General features: G+C 51.2%; 1 protein-coding gene across 2 annotated transcripts in view; it reads left to right on the top strand.

Moving 5' to 3' along the window:
- Positions 1–16,449, top strand: part of LOC141162690 (phosphorylase b kinase gamma catalytic chain, liver/testis isoform-like) — a 17,161-nt gene extending 712 nt beyond the window's left edge. The window contains exons 1-9 of one of the 2 annotated variants that reach the window (XM_073649052.1): positions 1,005–1,133; positions 5,309–5,484; positions 14,145–14,199; positions 14,277–14,342; positions 14,805–14,968; positions 15,094–15,184; positions 15,302–15,455; positions 15,547–15,672; positions 15,801–16,449. In XM_073649052.1, coding sequence (XP_073505153.1) covers positions 5,397–5,484; positions 14,145–14,199; positions 14,277–14,342; positions 14,805–14,968; positions 15,094–15,184; positions 15,302–15,455; positions 15,547–15,672; positions 15,801–16,061 — 1,005 coding nt within the window. In that variant the 5' untranslated portion in view covers positions 1,005–1,133; positions 5,309–5,396 and the 3' untranslated portion in view covers positions 16,062–16,449. Of the gene's footprint in view, positions 1–1,004; positions 1,134–5,308; positions 5,485–14,144; positions 14,200–14,276; positions 14,343–14,804; positions 14,969–15,093; positions 15,185–15,301; positions 15,456–15,546; positions 15,673–15,800 lie in introns of those variants that run through there. The other variant, XM_073649050.1, reaches the window with a different exon arrangement.
- The last annotated feature ends 459 nt before the right edge of the window (positions 16,450–16,908 follow it).

Here is a 16,908-nt window from a genome sequence, read left to right as displayed (position 1 = left end):
TCGCCCCCGTGTCCGGCGCGGCTCTATCGCCCCCGTGTCCGGCGCGGCTCTATCGCCCCCGTGTCCGGCGCGGCTCTATCGCCCCCGTGTCCGGCGCGGCTCTATCGCCCCCGTGTCCGGCGCGGCTCTATCGCCCCCGTGTCCGGCGCGGCTCTATCGCCCCCGTGTCCGGCGCGGCTCTATCGCCCCCGTGTCCGGCGCGGCTCTATCGCCCCCGTGTCCGGCGCGGCTCTATCGCCCCCGTGTCCGGCGCGGCTCTCTCCTCCCCCCCCCCCCCCCGTGTCCGGCGCGGCTCTCTCCTCCCCCCCCCCCCCCCCCCGTGTCCGGCGCGGCTCTCTCCTCCCCCCCCCCCCCCCCGTGTCCGGCGCGGCTCTCTCCTCCCCCCCCCCCCCCGTGTCCGGCGCGGCTCTCTCCTCCCCCCCCCCCCCCCGTGTCCGGCGCGGCTCTCTCCTCCCCCCCCCCCCCGTGTCCGGCGCGGCTCTCTCCTCCCCCCCCCCCCCCCGTGTCCGGCGCGGCTCTCCCCCCCCCCCCCCGTGTCCGGCGCGGCTCTCCCCCCCCCCCCCCCCGTGTCCGGCGCGGCTCTCCCCCCCCCCCCCCCCCCCCGTGTCCGGCGCGGCTCTATCGCCCCCGTGGCCGGCGCGGCTCTATCGCCCCCGTGGCCGGCGCGGCTCTATCGCCCCCGTGGCCGGCGCGGCTCTATCGCCCCCGTGGCCGGCGCGGCTCTATCGCCCCCGTGGCCGGCGCGGCTCTATCGCCCCCGTGGCCGGCGCGGCTCTATCGCCCCCGTGGCCGGCGCGGCTCTATCGCCCCCGCGTCCGGCGCGGCTCTCCCCCTCCCCCCGCCCCCGTGCCCGGCGCGGCTCTATCGCCCCCGCGTCCGGCGCGGCTCTCCCCCCCCCCCCCCCGCGTCCGGCGCGGCTCTCCCCCCCCCCCCCGTGTCCGGCGCGGCTCTCCCCCCCCGTGTCCGGCGCGGCTCTCCCCCCGCCCGGCCACCAGTGCAGGACGTCTGTAACACCAGAAATCATGTTTGGAATAAAGGGCAAATTTATCAAATGATTCAGTGGAAAAAGAGAAGAAATCCAGAATTCCCCTGTGAAGTCTCCGGGGGGCGTCACACTACTCAGACAACACAAGGTGATGGGAACCAGTGTGCCAATAACTTATTGAATCAATCACTAACATATAGAGCAGTCCCAGCAGATACACGAGATGGTGCATTACACAGTCTCACCCTCCCGCTCCGCCGGGATTAGGGCAGTGAGATATGTGGCCGGGTGACCTGATTGTCCCAACCTGGATCCTTCACATCGTCTGAGAGTTCAGCAATGGTCAGTGCAGCAGTTCTGTATCTTTCCAGCCAGGGCTGTGGTCCCTTAGGCTGTCATCCTGTAGTGTCTCTCATCAGACGCAGAGACCCCCTTTTTATAGTTCACATTTGTCCTTTCAAGCCATCATTCACAGGTCAAGGGTCAGGGATCATTATATTATTCCACAGCGCTCGAATATCCACAGCTCATCTCCCCCCAATGTTGCCTGACAAACGCCCTACAATGGTATTTACGATATCTAGCAAACATCCATTGTTCAGAGTCCCTGTATGGCAGACGATACCTTGTAAGAGCTGATGTAAGATGTTTACCTACGGCCTCATTCACACGTACCGGAGACACTGTCACACTAGACTCATTAATGTCAGTGTGTTTCCACAGAGTGTCCGGTGGTAAAACAAGCTGACATGTCCTTTTATTGCACGCAGCACAACGTCCCGCACACTGATGACACACGGACGACATCTGTATCACGCATACCGGCGCCTGGGAATCAGCGGTACAGTTCGGTCTGTTCCCCGGCATCGGGTGCTGAAGGAATCACTCATCATTGTCCCCTGCTTGTGCTGCGATCAGCGTGAGCAGGGGCCATTGTTGGGAGTAGTATTCTGGCCCCGCTGTCTACAAGTGTAAAAATATGAATAAAATAAAATCCCAATTCTACTCACACCTCATCCCCTGAAGCCATTGTCCCCTGTAAACAAACCAAAAATAAGAAAGCACCTGTCTGAAGATGAAAGAATCCAGTGTCCCACGCCGTAATCCATCTGTGCGTCATTTCTGCGTCTGCGGTGGCTTGAGGCGACCGCACACACTGACGAGCAGGGGAGAATGGCTCGCTACAGCGAGCGGCCCCTGACTTGCGCTGAGCTCACTGAACGGTGTCCTGACACTCTGAGCTCAGCGCAGTTCAGGCTTCAGGAAATTAGGGGTAAAGGTGAGTATAATGTGCTTTTTTTATTTTACTCTTATTTTTACACTTGTTACAGACTATGGGAAATGAATACTACTCTCAACATTGTCCCCAGCTCGCGTTGATCGCAGCACAAGCAGGGGACAATGATGACAGATGCCTGCGGCACCTGGGAACAGCGCAAACTGTACCGCCGATTCCCAGGTGCCGGTACGTGTCACACTGATGCGGCACACGGATTCCACACAAGGACACACGGATATCTCCAGCACTGTTTTTTCCATTACCGGGAATATCAGAACATGAGAAACAGGCCTAAGACATTGGCAGAGCATTGAGCTTGTATGACACTGTTTACTTTCATACTTTGGTCGGCCTCAGGCATTGTTCAATTTCACACCTTGGTTGGCCGATGTTTACTTTGTACATATCACTAATTTAACCCCTTAACGACAACGGATACGCCTTTTAACGGTGCTGTGGCCGAACTTCCTGCGGTCGTCAGCTGTATATGACAGCTGACACGCCCAGAATCGGCCCGGCTGGTTTTGAAGCCGGTCAGGGCCGATTAACGCTTAAAATACCGCTATCAATCGTGACAGTGGTACTTAAATGGTTACAAGGGGGTCACAATCAAAGTGAGAAATATACATGTCCCATAGTGGGACTAAGTGAAAAAGTAAAATAAAACGCCCAAAAAGCGCACAGAAATCACTAAAATCCGCTTAACTACAGAAAACGAAGGGTTTGTGATAAAACGAAAATAAACAAACGTAATTGATATCGCTGCACCCGGAACGACTCGCTCTATAAACTGTCATGTTCTTTATTCCGTATGGCGAACGCCCTAAAAAAAAGCCAAAAATGTCCCTGTTTTCATCATACTGACTCGCATAAAAGTGATCAAAAAGTCGTATGTAGAAAAAAGCTGTAGAAATGAAAACCCCAAACCGTCCCGCAGACAACAAACCCTAATATGGCTCATTTGGGGAAAAAATAAAAGTTACAGCTCTCAGAATAAGACGATGCAAAAACAATTTTGTTTTTAGTCTTAAAACAGCAAATCCTAAAAAGGAGCAATATAAATGTGGTATCGCTGTAATCGCACCGCCCCGGCGGACAAATCGGTCTTATCACTTTTACCGCACGGCGAACAGTGCGGTATTTTGGGGAATGTGCCCCAAAATGGTACCAAAAAAATCTGCCACTCGTCTCACAAAAAATAAGCCCTCATACAGCGCTGTTCACCAAAAAATAACCAAGTTACAGCTCTCAGAATATGGCCACGAAAAAAACTACTTTTTCTAAAAAATCATTTAACTGTGACAGCAGCAAAACCTACAAAAACCAAATACCACACGGCGACCCACGCAGGAATAAATATAAGAACTATTCTGGTACTGCGGTCAATATGTTCATTCTACCTCCCAAAAATCAGAATAAGGCTCAGCTCGCATTTTTCCTGCACTCTCTGCTGAGCGCTTATGTCAAGATTTCTGTGTAAATTCCCCAAAACTGCAATTCAGACAAAACCCCGGACGGAGCCGCTTGCTCGTGAGGCGGACGGAGCCGCTTGCTCGTGAGGCGGACGGAGCCACTGTGGACTGGTCTCTGTTCCAGCGGTGTCCCATCATTTTAGGCGTCTTTTTAGAACACAGGTGTGGACGACCACAGATCTGTGAATGCCTATAATGATGGAGACCACCGGAGCAGACGCCAAGCGGAGCACAAAGTGTCTCCATCTGCCTCTTTGTGGGGGGGCTCCGTCTGAATCGCATTTTTGTGGCATTTACACGGAAATCTCAAAGTACGGTAAGTGCTCAGCGCAGACACAAGAAGGTGATCTCAGATCGAAAAATATTATGTACCCCAAAATGTTACCAATAATACAACTAATTTATCCCCACAAAACCAGCTCCCCACTCAGGTCCATCATCTGTCTATAGGGGCTCCCACGTTACTGGTAGAGCAAAGGCTCTGAAAAGCGTGGCCCCCCTCAAATGAAACTGGTGAATTCTGCGATCCCAAATCCAAATGCCCCGTCCTTCTGAACCCCCCTGTACTAAACCCTCCCTCCCTCCTTTCCGCCCTCCCCCCCCCTCCCTTCATCCCTCCCCTTCCCCATTCTTTGACATGCTCGCTGTGCCCCCTACATAGACTTCTTATGGCTTCCACAATGGCTTCTTCTTGCCACTCATCCATAAAGGCCAGATTTGTGGAGTATACGACTAATAGTTATCCTGTGGACAGATTCTCCCCCCTGAGCTGTGGATCTCTGAAGCTCCTCCACAGGGACCATGGGCCTCTTGGTTGCTTCTCTAATTAGTGCTCTCCTTGGTTGGCATGTCAGTTTTCGGTAGTGGCCATGTCTTGGTAGGTTTTCTATTGTGCCATACTCCTTCCATTTTTGGATGATGGACTGGACAGAGCTCCATGAGATGTTCAGAGCTTGGGCTATTTTTTTATAACCTAACCCTACTTTACTCTTCTCCACAACTTTATCCCTGACCTGTCTGGTGGGCTCCTTGGTTTTCATGATGCGGTTTCATCCCTAATGTTCTAAAACCTCTGAGGCCTTCACAGAACAGCCGTAGTTATACTGAAGATAAATCCCACCCAGGTGGACGCACTGTACTAATTATGTGACTTCTGATGGAGATTGGTCACTCAGGATATTTAGAGGTATCAGACTACAAATGCGCCTCACAATTGTCAGTTTTATATTTTTACAATAATTAGAAAACACTGCATCATTTACTTTACATGTCACAAATACTTGCTACTATATGTTATCACATAAAATCCCAATAAAATACATTTAAGTTTGTTGGTGTAATGTGAAAAACTTCACCCGGTATGAAGACTTTTTCTGGGCACCATGCGTGTTTAAATAAAAAAAAAAATATATATAATATATGTATAGGTGTTTTTTATCTCAGGACATCACTTACAGGGGTCCTCGTCCCGGGTTGGAGGCTGTAGGTTAGGAACCAGATTGCTTCTTAATAAAGTCTTAAAAACCTGGAATTTAGGACAAAGTAGTAAATGATCCTCCCTGCTGTTCTCAGGGGAGTGTCGAGCACGGTGCGGCGTTGCATCCACCGAGAGACCGGGCGGCAGTACGCCGTGAAGATCATCGAGGTGACGCCAGAAAGGATGAGCCCAGAACAGCTGCAAGAAGTCCGGCTGTCAACAGCCAAAGAAATGGAGATCCTCCACCAGGTGTCCCAGCATCCCTTCATCAGTGCGTACCTAACCCCACCTCCATCATATGTCCCCCAGCAATCCCTGCACATGCAAAAATCCCCATCCCCTGCCAAAGTCCTCACACCTCCATCATTAACCTGCTATACAGGTCTCTGCTCCTGCGTATGCCTCCTCGTGTGTCTTCCTCCATCGGTAGCTGTATATAGCAGTCTCTGCTCCTGCGTATGCCTCCTCGTGTGTCTTCCTCCATCTGTAGCTGTATATAGCTATCTCTACTCCTGCGTATACCTCCTCGTGTGTCTTCCTCCATCGGTAGCTGTATATAGCAGTCTCTGCCCCTGCGTATGCCTCCTCGTGTGTCTTCCTCCATCTGTAGCTGTATATAGCTAGCTCTGCTCCTGCGTATACCTCCTCGTGTGTCTTCCTCCATCGGTAGCTGTATATAGCTATCTCTGCTCCTGCGTATACCTCCTCGTGTGTCTTCCTCCATCTGTAGCTGTATATAGCAGTCTCTACTCCTGCGTATGCCTCCTCGTGTGTCTTCCTCCATCTGTAGCTGTATATAGCTATCTCTACTCCTGCGTATGCCTCCTCGTGTGTCTTCCTCCATCGGTAGCTGTATATAGCAGTCTTTGCTCCTGCGTATGCCTCCTCGTGTGTCTTCCTCCATCTGTAGCTGTATATAGCTATCTCTACTCCTGCGTATGCCTCCTCGTGTGTCTTCCTCCATCGGTAGCTGTATATAGCAGTCTTTGCTCCTGCGTATGCCTCCTCGTGTGTCTTCCTCCATCTGTAGCTGTATATAGCTATCTCTACTCCTGCGTATGCCTCCTCGTGTGTCTTCCTCCATCGGTAGCTGTATATAGCAGTCTTTGCTCCTGCGTATGCCTTCTCGTGTCTTCCTCCATCGGTAGCTGTATATAGCAGTCTCTGCTCCTGCGTATGCCTCCTCGTGTGTCTTCCTCCATCTGTAGCTGTATATAGCAGTCTCTACTCCTGCGTATGCCTCCTCGTGTGTCTTCCTTCATCTGTAGCTGTATATAGCTATCTCTGCTCCTGCGTATGCCTCGTGTCTTTTTTTCTGCATCGGTAGCTGTATATAGCTATCTCTACTCCTGCGTATGCCTCCTCGTGTGTCTTCCTCCATCGGTAGCTGTATATAGCAGTCTCTACTCCTGCGTATGCCTCCTCGTGTGTCTTCCTTCATCTGTAGCTGTATATAGCTATCTCTGCTCCTGCGTATGCCTCCTCGTGTGTCTTCCTCCATTGGTAGCTGTATATAGCTATCTCTACTCCTGCGTATGCTTTCTCGTGTGTCTTCCTCCATCGGTAGCTGTATATAGCAGTCTCTACTCCTGCGTATGCCTCCTCGTGTGTCTTCCTTCATCTGTAGCTGTATATAGCTATCTCTGCTCCTGCGTATGCCTCCTCGTGTGTCTTCCTCCATTGGTAGCTGTATATAGCTATCTCTACTCCTGCGTATGCCTCCTCGTGTGTCTTCCTCCATCTGTAGCTGTATATAGCTATCTCTGCTCCTGCGTATGCCTCCTCGTGTGTCTTCCTCCATCGGTAGCTGTTTATAGCAGTCTTTGCTCCTGCGTATGCCTCCTCGTGTGTCTCCCTCCATCGGTAGCTGTATATAGCAGTCTTTGCTCCTGCGTATGCCTCCTCGTGTCTCTTCCTCCATCGGTAGCTGTATATAGCAGTCTCTGCTCCTGCGTATGCCTCCTCATGTGTCTTCCTCCATCGGTAGCTGTATATAGCTATCTCTACTCCTGCATATGCCTCCTCGTGTCTCTTCCTACATCTGTAGCTGTATATAGCAGTGTCTGTTCCTCCATACACCACCTCGTGTGTCTTCCTCCATTGGTAGCTGTATATAGCTATCTCTACTCCTGCGTATGCCTCCTCGTGTGTCTTCTTCCATCTGTAGCTGTATATAGAAGTCTCTACTCCTGCGTATGCCTCCTCGTGTGTCTTCCTCCATCTGTAGCTGTATATAGCAGTCTCTACTCCTGCGTATGCCTCCTCGCGTGTCTTCCTCCATCGGTAGCTGTATATAGCAGTCTCTGCTCCTGCGTATGCCTCCTCGTGTGTCTTCCCGCATCTGTAGCTGTATATAGCTATCTCTACTCCTGCGTATGCCTCTTCGTGTGTCTTCCTCCATCGGTAGCTGTATATAGCTGTCTCTGCTCCTGCGTATGCCTTGTGTCTCTTCCTCCATCGGTCTCTGCTCCTGCGTATGCCTCGTGTCTCTTCCTCCATCGGTCTCTGCTCCTGCGTATGCCTCGTGTCTCTTTCTCCATCGGTCTCTGCTCCTGCGTATGCCTCGTGTCTCTTCCTCCATCGGTCTCTGCTCCTGCGTATGCCTCCTGGTGTGTCTTCCTCCATCTGTAGCTGTATATAGCAGTCTCTACTCCTGCGTATGCCTCCTCGTGTGTCTTCCTCCATCGGTAGCTGTATATAGCTGTCTCTGCTCCTGCGTATGCCTCCTCGTGTGTCTTCCTCCATCGGTAGCTGTATATAGCTATCTCTGCTCCTGCGTATGCCTCCTCGTGTGTCTTCCTCCATCTGTAGCTGTATATAGCTATCTCTGCTCCTGCGTATGCCTCCTCGTGTGTCTTCCTCCATCTGTAGCTGTATACAGCTATCTCTTCTCCTGCGTATGCCTCCTCGTGTGTCTTCCTCCATCTGTAGCTGTATACAGCTATCTCTGCTCCTGCGTATGCCTCCTCCTGTGTCTTCCTCCATCTGTAGCAGTATATAGCTATCTCTGCTCCTGCGTATGCCTCGTGTCTCTTCCTCCATCGGTCTCTGCTCCTGCGTATGCCTCGTGTCTCTTCCTCCATCGGTCTCTGCTCCTGCGTATGCCTCGTGTCTCTTCCTCCATCGGTCTCTGCTCCTGCGTATGCCTCGTGTCTCTTCCTCCATCGGTCTCTGCTCCTGCGTATGCCTCGTGTCTCTTCCTCCATCGGTCTCTGCTCCTGCGTGTGCCTCGTGTCTCTTCCTCCATCGGTCTCTGCTCCTGCGTGTGCCTCGTGTCTCTTCCTCCATCGGTCTCTGCTCCTGCGTGTGCCTCGTGTCTCTTCCTCCATCGGTCTCTGCTCCTGCGTGTGCCTCGTGTCTCTTCCTCCATCGGTCTCTGCTCCTGCGTGTGCCTCGTGTCTCTTCCTCCATCGGTCTCTGCTCCTGCGTGTGCCTCGTGTCTCTTCCTCAATCGGTCTCTGCTCCTGTGTATGCCTCGTGTCTCTTCCTCCATCGGTCTCTGCTCCTGCTTATGCCTCGTGTCTCTTCCTCCATCGGTCTCTGCTCCTGCTTATGCCTCCTCGTGTCTCTTCCTGCATCTGTAGCTGTATATAGCAGTGTCTGTTCCTCCATACACCACCTCGTGTGTCTTCCTCCATCTGTAGCTGTATACAGCTGTCTCTGCTCCTGCGTATGCCTCCTCGTGTGTCTTCCTCCATCTGTAGCTGTATATAGCTATCTCCACTCCTGCGTATGCCTCCTCGTGTCTCTTCCTCCATCGGTCTCTGCTCCTGCGTATGCCTCTTGTCTCTTCCTCCATCGGTCTCTGCTCCTGCGTATGCCTCGTGTCTCTTCCTCCATCGGTCTCTGCTCCTGCGTATGCCTCGTGTCTCTTCCTCCATCGGTCTCTGCTCCTGCATATGCCTCGTGTCTCTACCTCCATCGGTCTCTGCTCCTGCGTCTGCCTCGTGTCTCTTCCACCATCGGTAGCTGTATATAGAGGTCTCTGCTCCTGCGTATGCCTCCTCGTGTGTCTTCCTCCATCGGTAGCTGTATATAGCTATCTCTGCTCCTGCGTATGCCTCCTCGTGTGTCTTCCTCCATCTGTAGCTGTATATAGCTATCTCTACTCCTGCGTATGCCTCCTCGTGTGTCTTCCTCCATTGGTAGCTGTAAATAGCTATCTCTACTCCTGCGTATGCCTCCTCCTGTGTCTTCCTCCATCTGTAGCTGTATATAGCTATCTCTACTCCTGCGTATGCCTCCTCGTGTGTCTTCCTCCATTGGTAGCTGTACATAGCAGTCTCTGCTCCTGCGTATGCCTCCTCATGTGTCTTCCTCCATTGGTAGCTGTATATAGCAGTCTCTACTCCTGCGTATGCCTCCTCGTGTCTTCCTCTATCGGTAGCTGTATATAGAGGTCTCTACTCCTGCGTATGCCTCATCATGTGTCTTCCTCCATCTGTAGCTGTATATAGCAGTCTCTGCTCCTGCGTATGCCTCCTCGTGTCTTCCTCTATCGGTAGCTGTATATAGCAGTCTCTGCTCCTGCGTATGCCTCATCATGTGTCTTCCTCCATCTGTAGCTGTATATAGCAGTCTCTGCTCCTGCGTATGCCTTCTCGTGTCTTCCTCCATCTGTAGCTGTATATAGGAGTCTCTGCTCCTGCGTATGCCTCCTCGTGTGTCTTCCTCCATCTGTAGCTGTATATAGCAGTCTCTACTCCTGCGTATGCCTCCTCGTGTGTCTTCCTCCATCTGTAGCTTTATATAGCAGTCTCTACTCCTGCGTATGCCTCCTCGTGTGTCTTCCCTCATCGGTAGCTGTATATAGCTATCTCTACTCCTGCGTATACCTCTTTGTGTGTCTTCCTCCATCTGTAGCTGTATATAGCAGTCTCTGCTCCTGCCTCCTCGTGTCTTCCTCCATCTGTAGCTGTATATAGCAGTCTCTGCTCCTGTGTATGCCTCCTCATGTGTCTTCCTCCATCTGTAGCTGTATATAGCAGTCTCTGCTCCTTCGTATGCCTCCTCGTGTGTCTTCCCTCATCGGTAGCTGTATATAGCTATCTCTACTCCTGCGTATACCTCTTTGTGTGTCTTCCTCCATCTGTAGCTGTATATAGCAGTCTCTGCTCCTGCCTCCTCGTGTGTCTTCCTCCATCGGTAGCTGTATATAGCAGTCTCTGCTCCTGCGTATGCCTCCTCGTGTGTCTTCCTCCCTCGGTAGCTGTATATAGCAGTCTCTGCTCCTGTGTATGCCTCCTCGTGTGTCTTCCTCCATCTGTAGCTGTATATAGCAGTCTCTGCTCCTGCGTATGCCTCCTCGTGTGTCTTCCTCAATCGGTAGCTGTATATAGCAGTCTCTGCTCCTGCGTATGCCTCCTCGTGTGTCTTCCTCCATCGGTAGCTGTATATAGCAGTCTCTGCTCCTGCGTATGCCTCCTCTTGTCTCTTCCTCCATCGGTAGCTGTATATAGCAGTCTCTGCTCCTGCGTATGCCTCCTCGTGTGTCTTCCTCCATCGGTAGCTGTATATAGCAGTCTCTGCTCCTGCGTATGCCTCCTCTTGTCTCTTCCTCCATCTGTAGCTGTATATAGCAGTCTCTGCTCCTGCGTATGCTTCCTCGTGTGTCTTCCTCCATCTGTATCTGTATATAGCTATCTCTGCTCCTGCGTATGCCTCGTGTGTCTTCCTCCATCTGTAGCTGTATACAGCTATCTCTTCCCCTGCGTATGCCTCCTCGTGTGTCTTCCTCCATCTGTAGCTGTATATAGCTATCTCTACTCCTGCGTATGCCTCCTCGTGTGTCTTCCTCCATCTGTAGCTGTATATAGCTATCTCTGCTCCTGCGTATGCCTCCTCGTGTGTCTTCCTCCATCGGTAGCTGTATATAGCAGTCTCTGCTCCTGCGTATGCCTCCTCGTGTGTCTTCCTCCATCTGTAGCTGTATACAGCTATCTCTTCCCCTGCGTATGCCTCCTCGTGTGTCTTCCCGCATCTGTAGCTGTATATAGCTATCTCTGCTCCAGCGTATGCCTCCTCGTGTGTTTTCCCCCATCTGTAGCTGTATATAGCAGTCTCTGCTCCTGCGTATGCCTCCTCGTGTGTCTTCCTCCATCGGTAGCTGTATATAGCAGTCTCTGCTCCTGCGTATGCCTCCTCGTGTGTCTTCCTCCCTCGGTAGCTGTATATAGCAGTCTCTTCTCCTGCGTATGCCTCCTCGTGTGTCTTCCTCCATCTGTAGCTGTATATAGCAGTCTCTACTCCTGCGTATGGCTCCTCGTGTGTCTTCCTCCCTCGGTAGCTGTATATAGCTATCTCTACTCCTGCGTATGCCTCCTCGTGTGTCTGCCTCCTCTTGTGTCTTCCTCCATCTGTAGCTGTATATAGCAGTCTCTTCTCCTGCGTATGCCTCCTCGTGTGTCTTCCTCCATCGGTAGCTGTATATAGCAGTCTCTACTCCTGCGTATGCCTCCTCGTGTGTCTTCCTCCCTCGGTAGCTGTATATAGCTAACTCTGCTCCTGCGTATGCCTCCTCGTGTGTCTTCCTCCATCTGTAGCTGTATATAGCAGTCTCTTCTCCTGCGTATGCCTCCTCTTGTGTCTTCCTCCCTCGGTAGCTGTATATAGCTATCTCTGCTCCTGCGTATGCCTCCTCGTGTGTCTTCCTCCCTCGGTAGCTGTATATAGCTATCTCTACTCCTGCGTATGCCTCGTGTGTCTGCCTCCTCTTGTGTCTTCCTCCATCTGTAGCTGTATATAGCAGTCTCTTCTCCTGCGTATGCCTCCTCGTGTGTCTTCCTCCATCTGTAGCTGTATATATCAGTCTCTACTCCTGCGTATGGCTCCTCGTGTGTCTTCCTCCATCTGTAGCTGTATATAGCAGTCTCTTCTCCTGCGTATGCCTCCTCGTGTGTCTTCCTCCCTCGGTAGCTGTATATAGCTATCTCTGCTCCTGCGTATGCCTCCTCGTGTGTCTTCCTCCCTCGGTAGCTGTATATAGCTATCTCTACTCCTGCGTATGCCTCGTGTGTCTGCCTCCTCTTGTGTCTTCCTCCATCTGTAGCTGTATATAGCAGTCTCTTCTCCTGCGTATGCCTCCTCGTGTGTCTTCCTCCATCTGTAGCTGTATATAGCAGTCTCTACTCCTGCGTATGGCTCCTCGTGTGTCTTCCTCCCTCGGTAGCTGTATATAGCTATCTCTACTCCTGCGTATGCCTCCTCGTGTGTCTGCCTCCTGTTGTGTCTTCCTCCATCTGTAGCTGTATATAGCAGTCTCTTCTCCTGCGTATGCCTCCTCGTGTGTCTTCCTCCATCGGTAGCTGTATATAGCAGTCTCTACTCCTGCGTATGCCTCCTCGTGTGTCTTCCTCCCTCGGTAGCTGTATATAGCTAACTCTGCTCCTGCGTATGCCTCCTCGTGTGTCTTCCTCCATCTGTAGCTGTATATAGCAGTCTCTTCTCCTGCGTATGCCTCCTCGTGTGTCTTCCTCCCTCGGTAGCTGTATATAGCTATCTCTGCTCCTGCGTATGCCTCCTCGTGTGTCTTCCTCCCTCGGTAGCTGTATATAGCTATCTCTACTCCTGCGTATGCCTCGTGTGTCTGCCTCCTCTTGTGTCTTCCTCCATCTGTAGCTGTATATAGCAGTCTCTTCTCCTGCGTATGCCTCCTCGTGTGTCTTCCTCCATCTGTAGCTGTATATAGCAGTCTCTACTCCTGCGTATGCCTCCTCGTGTGTCTTCCTCCATCTGTAGCTGTATATAGCAGTCTCTACTCCTGCGTATGCCTCCTCGTGTGTCTTCCTCCCTCGGTAGCTGTATATAGCTATCTCTACTCCTGCGTATGCCTCCTCGTGTGTCTGCCTCCTCTTGTGTCTTCCTCCATCTGTAGCTGTATATAGCAGTCTCTTCTCCTGCGTATGCCTCCTCGTGTGTCTTCCTCCCTCGGTAGCTGTATATAGCTATCTCTGCTCCTGCGTATGCCTCCTCGTGTGTCTTCCTCCATCTGTAGCTGTATATAGCAGTCTCTACTCCTGCGTATGCCTCCTCGTGTGTCTTCCTCCCTCGGTAGCTGTATATAGCTATCTCTGCTCCTGCGTATGCCTCCTCTTGTGTCTTCCTCCATCTGTAGCTGTATATAGCAGTCTCTTCTCCTGCGTATGCCTCCTCGTGTGTCTTCCTCCATCGGTAGCTGTATATAGCAGTCTCTGCTCCTGCGTATGCCTCCTCTTGTGTCTGCCTCCTCGTGTGTCTTTCTCCATCTGTAGCTGTATATAGCAGTCTCTGCTCCTGCGTATGCCTCCTCGTGTGTCTTCCTCCATCGGTAGCTGTATATAGCTATCTCTGCTCCTGCGTATGCCTCCTCTTGTGTCTTCCTCCATCTGTAGCTGTATATAGCAGTCTCTTCTCCTGCGTATGCCTCCTCGTGTGTCTTCCTCCATCGGTAGCTGTATATAGCAGTCTCTGCTCCTGCGTATGCCTCCTCTTGTGTCTGCCTCCTCGTGTGTCTTCCTCCATCTGTAGCTGTATATAGCAGTCTCTGCTCCTGCGTATGCCTCCTCTTGTGTCTGCCTCCTCGTGTGTCTTCCTCCATCTGTAGCTGTATATAGCAGTCTCTGCTCCTGCGTATGCCTCCTCTTGTGTCTGCCTCCTCGTGTGTCTTCCTCCATCTGTAGCTGTATATAGCAGTCTCTGCTCCTGCGTATGCCTCCTCGTGTGTCTTCCTCCATCGGTAGCTGTATATAGCAGTCTCTGCTCCTGCGTATGCCTCCTCTTGTGTCTGCCTCCTCGTGTGTCTTCCTCCATCTGTAGCTGTATATAGCAGTCTCTGCTCCTGCGTATGCCTCCTCGTGTGTCTTCCTCCATCGGTAGCTGTATATAGCTATCTCTGCTCCTGCGTATGCCTCCTCGTGTGTCTTTTGCCCCTGATCTCTTCTCTTTTTCTTGCAGTAACACTGATTGATTCTTATGAATCCTCCACATTCATCTTCCTGGTCTTCGACTTGTGAGTATGATCGAGTCCTTTGGAGATTGATCTTCAGGTTATCTTGTTGATTTTCATGGACGGTCTATTTTGGCTAGGATGAAGAGGGGGGAGCTGTTTGACTACCTAACGGAGAAGGTGACCCTGAGTGAGAAGGAGACCAGGTGGGTTCCCAGCTTTTGGTGGGAGCATCTTTCCTCTGTCTGGTTTCAGCAGATGGCGGTTTCTTTTATGATCAGACGATGCAACGATCTGAGGACCTATTTGTGCTTTCAGACTCTAATCCTGACTGTTCGGAGGCTTGTTGTTTTTTTCCTGTTAACAACCTCTGGAAGGTTTTCTTTTTCGGCAGCTTTGAAAGGTCGCAGCCCTGGGCAGTAAATAACAGGGTCTACATGACTTCTCTTTTGGACAATTTATTACTCATTAATTTGGTTTAGTTTTTAGAGGTTCCCGAGTCGGCAGCACACATGGAGCTTCCGTTGCCCAATCAGCTCTATTTCTCTTTTTTTAGAACCGGAAGTCCTGTAAGTTGGAGCAGACGCAGCCCCTTTCTAGTGTCCATTTTCATGGTGACGAGTCTGTCATTTTACCTTTATTGTTACCGTCTAATTTCTGTATTCCAGGTGTATCATGCGCTCTCTTCTGGAGGCAGTCTCGTATCTACATGCAAATGAGATTGTACACCGTGATCTGAAACCAGAGAATATTCTGATGGATGACTGTCTGAACATCAAGCTTTCTGACTTTGGCTTCAGTTGTGTCTTGAACCCTGAGGAGAAGTTGCGAGGTGCTGTCCTTCTCTTACGGTTTTCAGACAATGCCGCTGGTCGGATTTATTCATTGCTGCTGTTATTGTTGGTTACGTGTGTTGCTCCTCTGACATTATTTGATCTGTTCTTGTTTGGTGACCAGAGCTTTGTGGGACACCGGGATATTTAGCTCCAGAAATCCTGAAGTGTTCGATGGAAGAAGCACACCCTGGATATGGGAAAGAGGTGGATCTGTGAGTATGTCAGGCACATGCTGGATCACTGATGAAACTGCTTTATGGTTGGGAAGCTGTAGTACAAGGATCTGTCAGTTGACACTTGGTAGCAGGGTGGTCTCTTGTCTGTTGTAGGTGGGCATGTGGTGTGATCATGTTTACGCTACTGGCTGGCTCACCTCCCTTCTGGCATCGTAGACAGATGTTAATGCTTCGGATGATTATGGATGGACGATATCAGTTTGGATCTCCTGAATGGGATGACCGATCTGCAACAGCAAAGGACCTGGTAAGGTCCCTGGGGCCTCAGATTTTGGACAGACGAGCAGTTAGTATCTCTTTCTGAGCTTCGGCTGTTTTTCTGGCATCTTTCTTCTTAGATCTCCCGTCTTCTTGAGGTGTGTCCAGAGAATCGTCTTACTGCAGATCAGGCTCTTCAGCACAGATTTTTCCAAAGTCACCAGCGAGAGCATGGCTCCGCCGTCACACCGTATCGCCGCTTTCGGGTGAGTTTGCTCAACATCCCTCAGCAGCAGTTTGTGACGGTCCTAGCCCTTAATTTCATCAGTTCTTGTTAATGATAAATGTACAAATGTCGAGCCCCAATAGATCTGTGGTCTATTGTCTTCCACAGATTGCAGCCTGGACAGCTTTGGCTTGTGTTCGTATTTTGGTGAGATGGCGACAAGCCCGGCCCGTCACCCGTGGACTCCTCATGAGAGACCCATACGGAGTGAAGGGCATCAGAAGACTTATTGATGCCTGTGCTTTCCGGATCTACGGACATTGGGTGAAAAAGGGAGAAAGACAGAATCGTGCAGCTTTATTTCAGAACCAGCCCAAAGCCCTTTTATTGACAATGGGAGACGATGATGAGCATGATGGAGACTTATAACTTCATGACTGATGGGTCAATACGTGTGTTGTGCTTTCTCACAATGTCGAGGAAACTACGGGTATTCAGCACAGATTTGTCACGGGGCGAGTCGCTCCCTACTCTAGAACTTAACATAATGTAACAGCGCCCGTGTTATGGGTGGTCCTCCCGGACCGCGGACTGATCCCTGAGGGTGTAGATTTCATATGGTCATTCATTCTGACCTTCCGGGCGTGGACGCTACAGGTCCGAGCACACGTCAGACCGATGAAAAGGAAAGAAAGTCACATTATCTGCCCCACGTTCTAGCATTGGTCAGTTCTTTACAAGTCGGTATACATTCCCATGTTTTACAATGATTGTGGATTTTATTCCAATTAATAAAGTGTTGTCATTATGGAGTAAACACATTATCTACACTCCCTGAACTATCTTCTTATAGCAACCCATGATACCCCACAGATTCAGAGCAAATTACCAGTAAACTGTAGTGTGGTCATCCCGGCCCACGGTCAGTGCCGGCAGCCATCAACAATCACCGTAGGTCCAAAGCAGGAACCCATCATGGTCACATCCAAAATGACAAACAGGACTGGACTCTAGAATCAGATGTACAACGTTTAACACAATTGTAATATTGCCACATTCCTGTACCAAAATGGTGGTTATGGATTACTCGCACAACCAAGTTGTGCCCATGGTCCCATAGAGAGCGATTGACACACCAGGAACAATGGTCCCGGAGCTCACAGGATAGTGACATCAGGAGCGATGGTCCCGGAGCTCACAGGATAGTGACATCAGGAGCGATGGTCCCGGAGCTCACAGGATAGTGACATCAGGAGCGATGGTCCCGGAGCTCACA

Source organism: Phyllobates terribilis, unplaced genomic scaffold (genome assembly GCF_046119375.1).
Source record: "Phyllobates terribilis strain yellow unplaced genomic scaffold, ASM4611937v1 Scaffold_9__5_contigs__length_417890890, whole genome shotgun sequence".
NCBI classification, from domain to species: Eukaryota; Metazoa; Chordata; class Amphibia; order Anura; family Dendrobatidae; genus Phyllobates; species Phyllobates terribilis.
The sequence above is the reverse complement of the archived record's forward strand: the minus strand, read 5'-3'. Positions and strand labels throughout refer to the sequence as shown.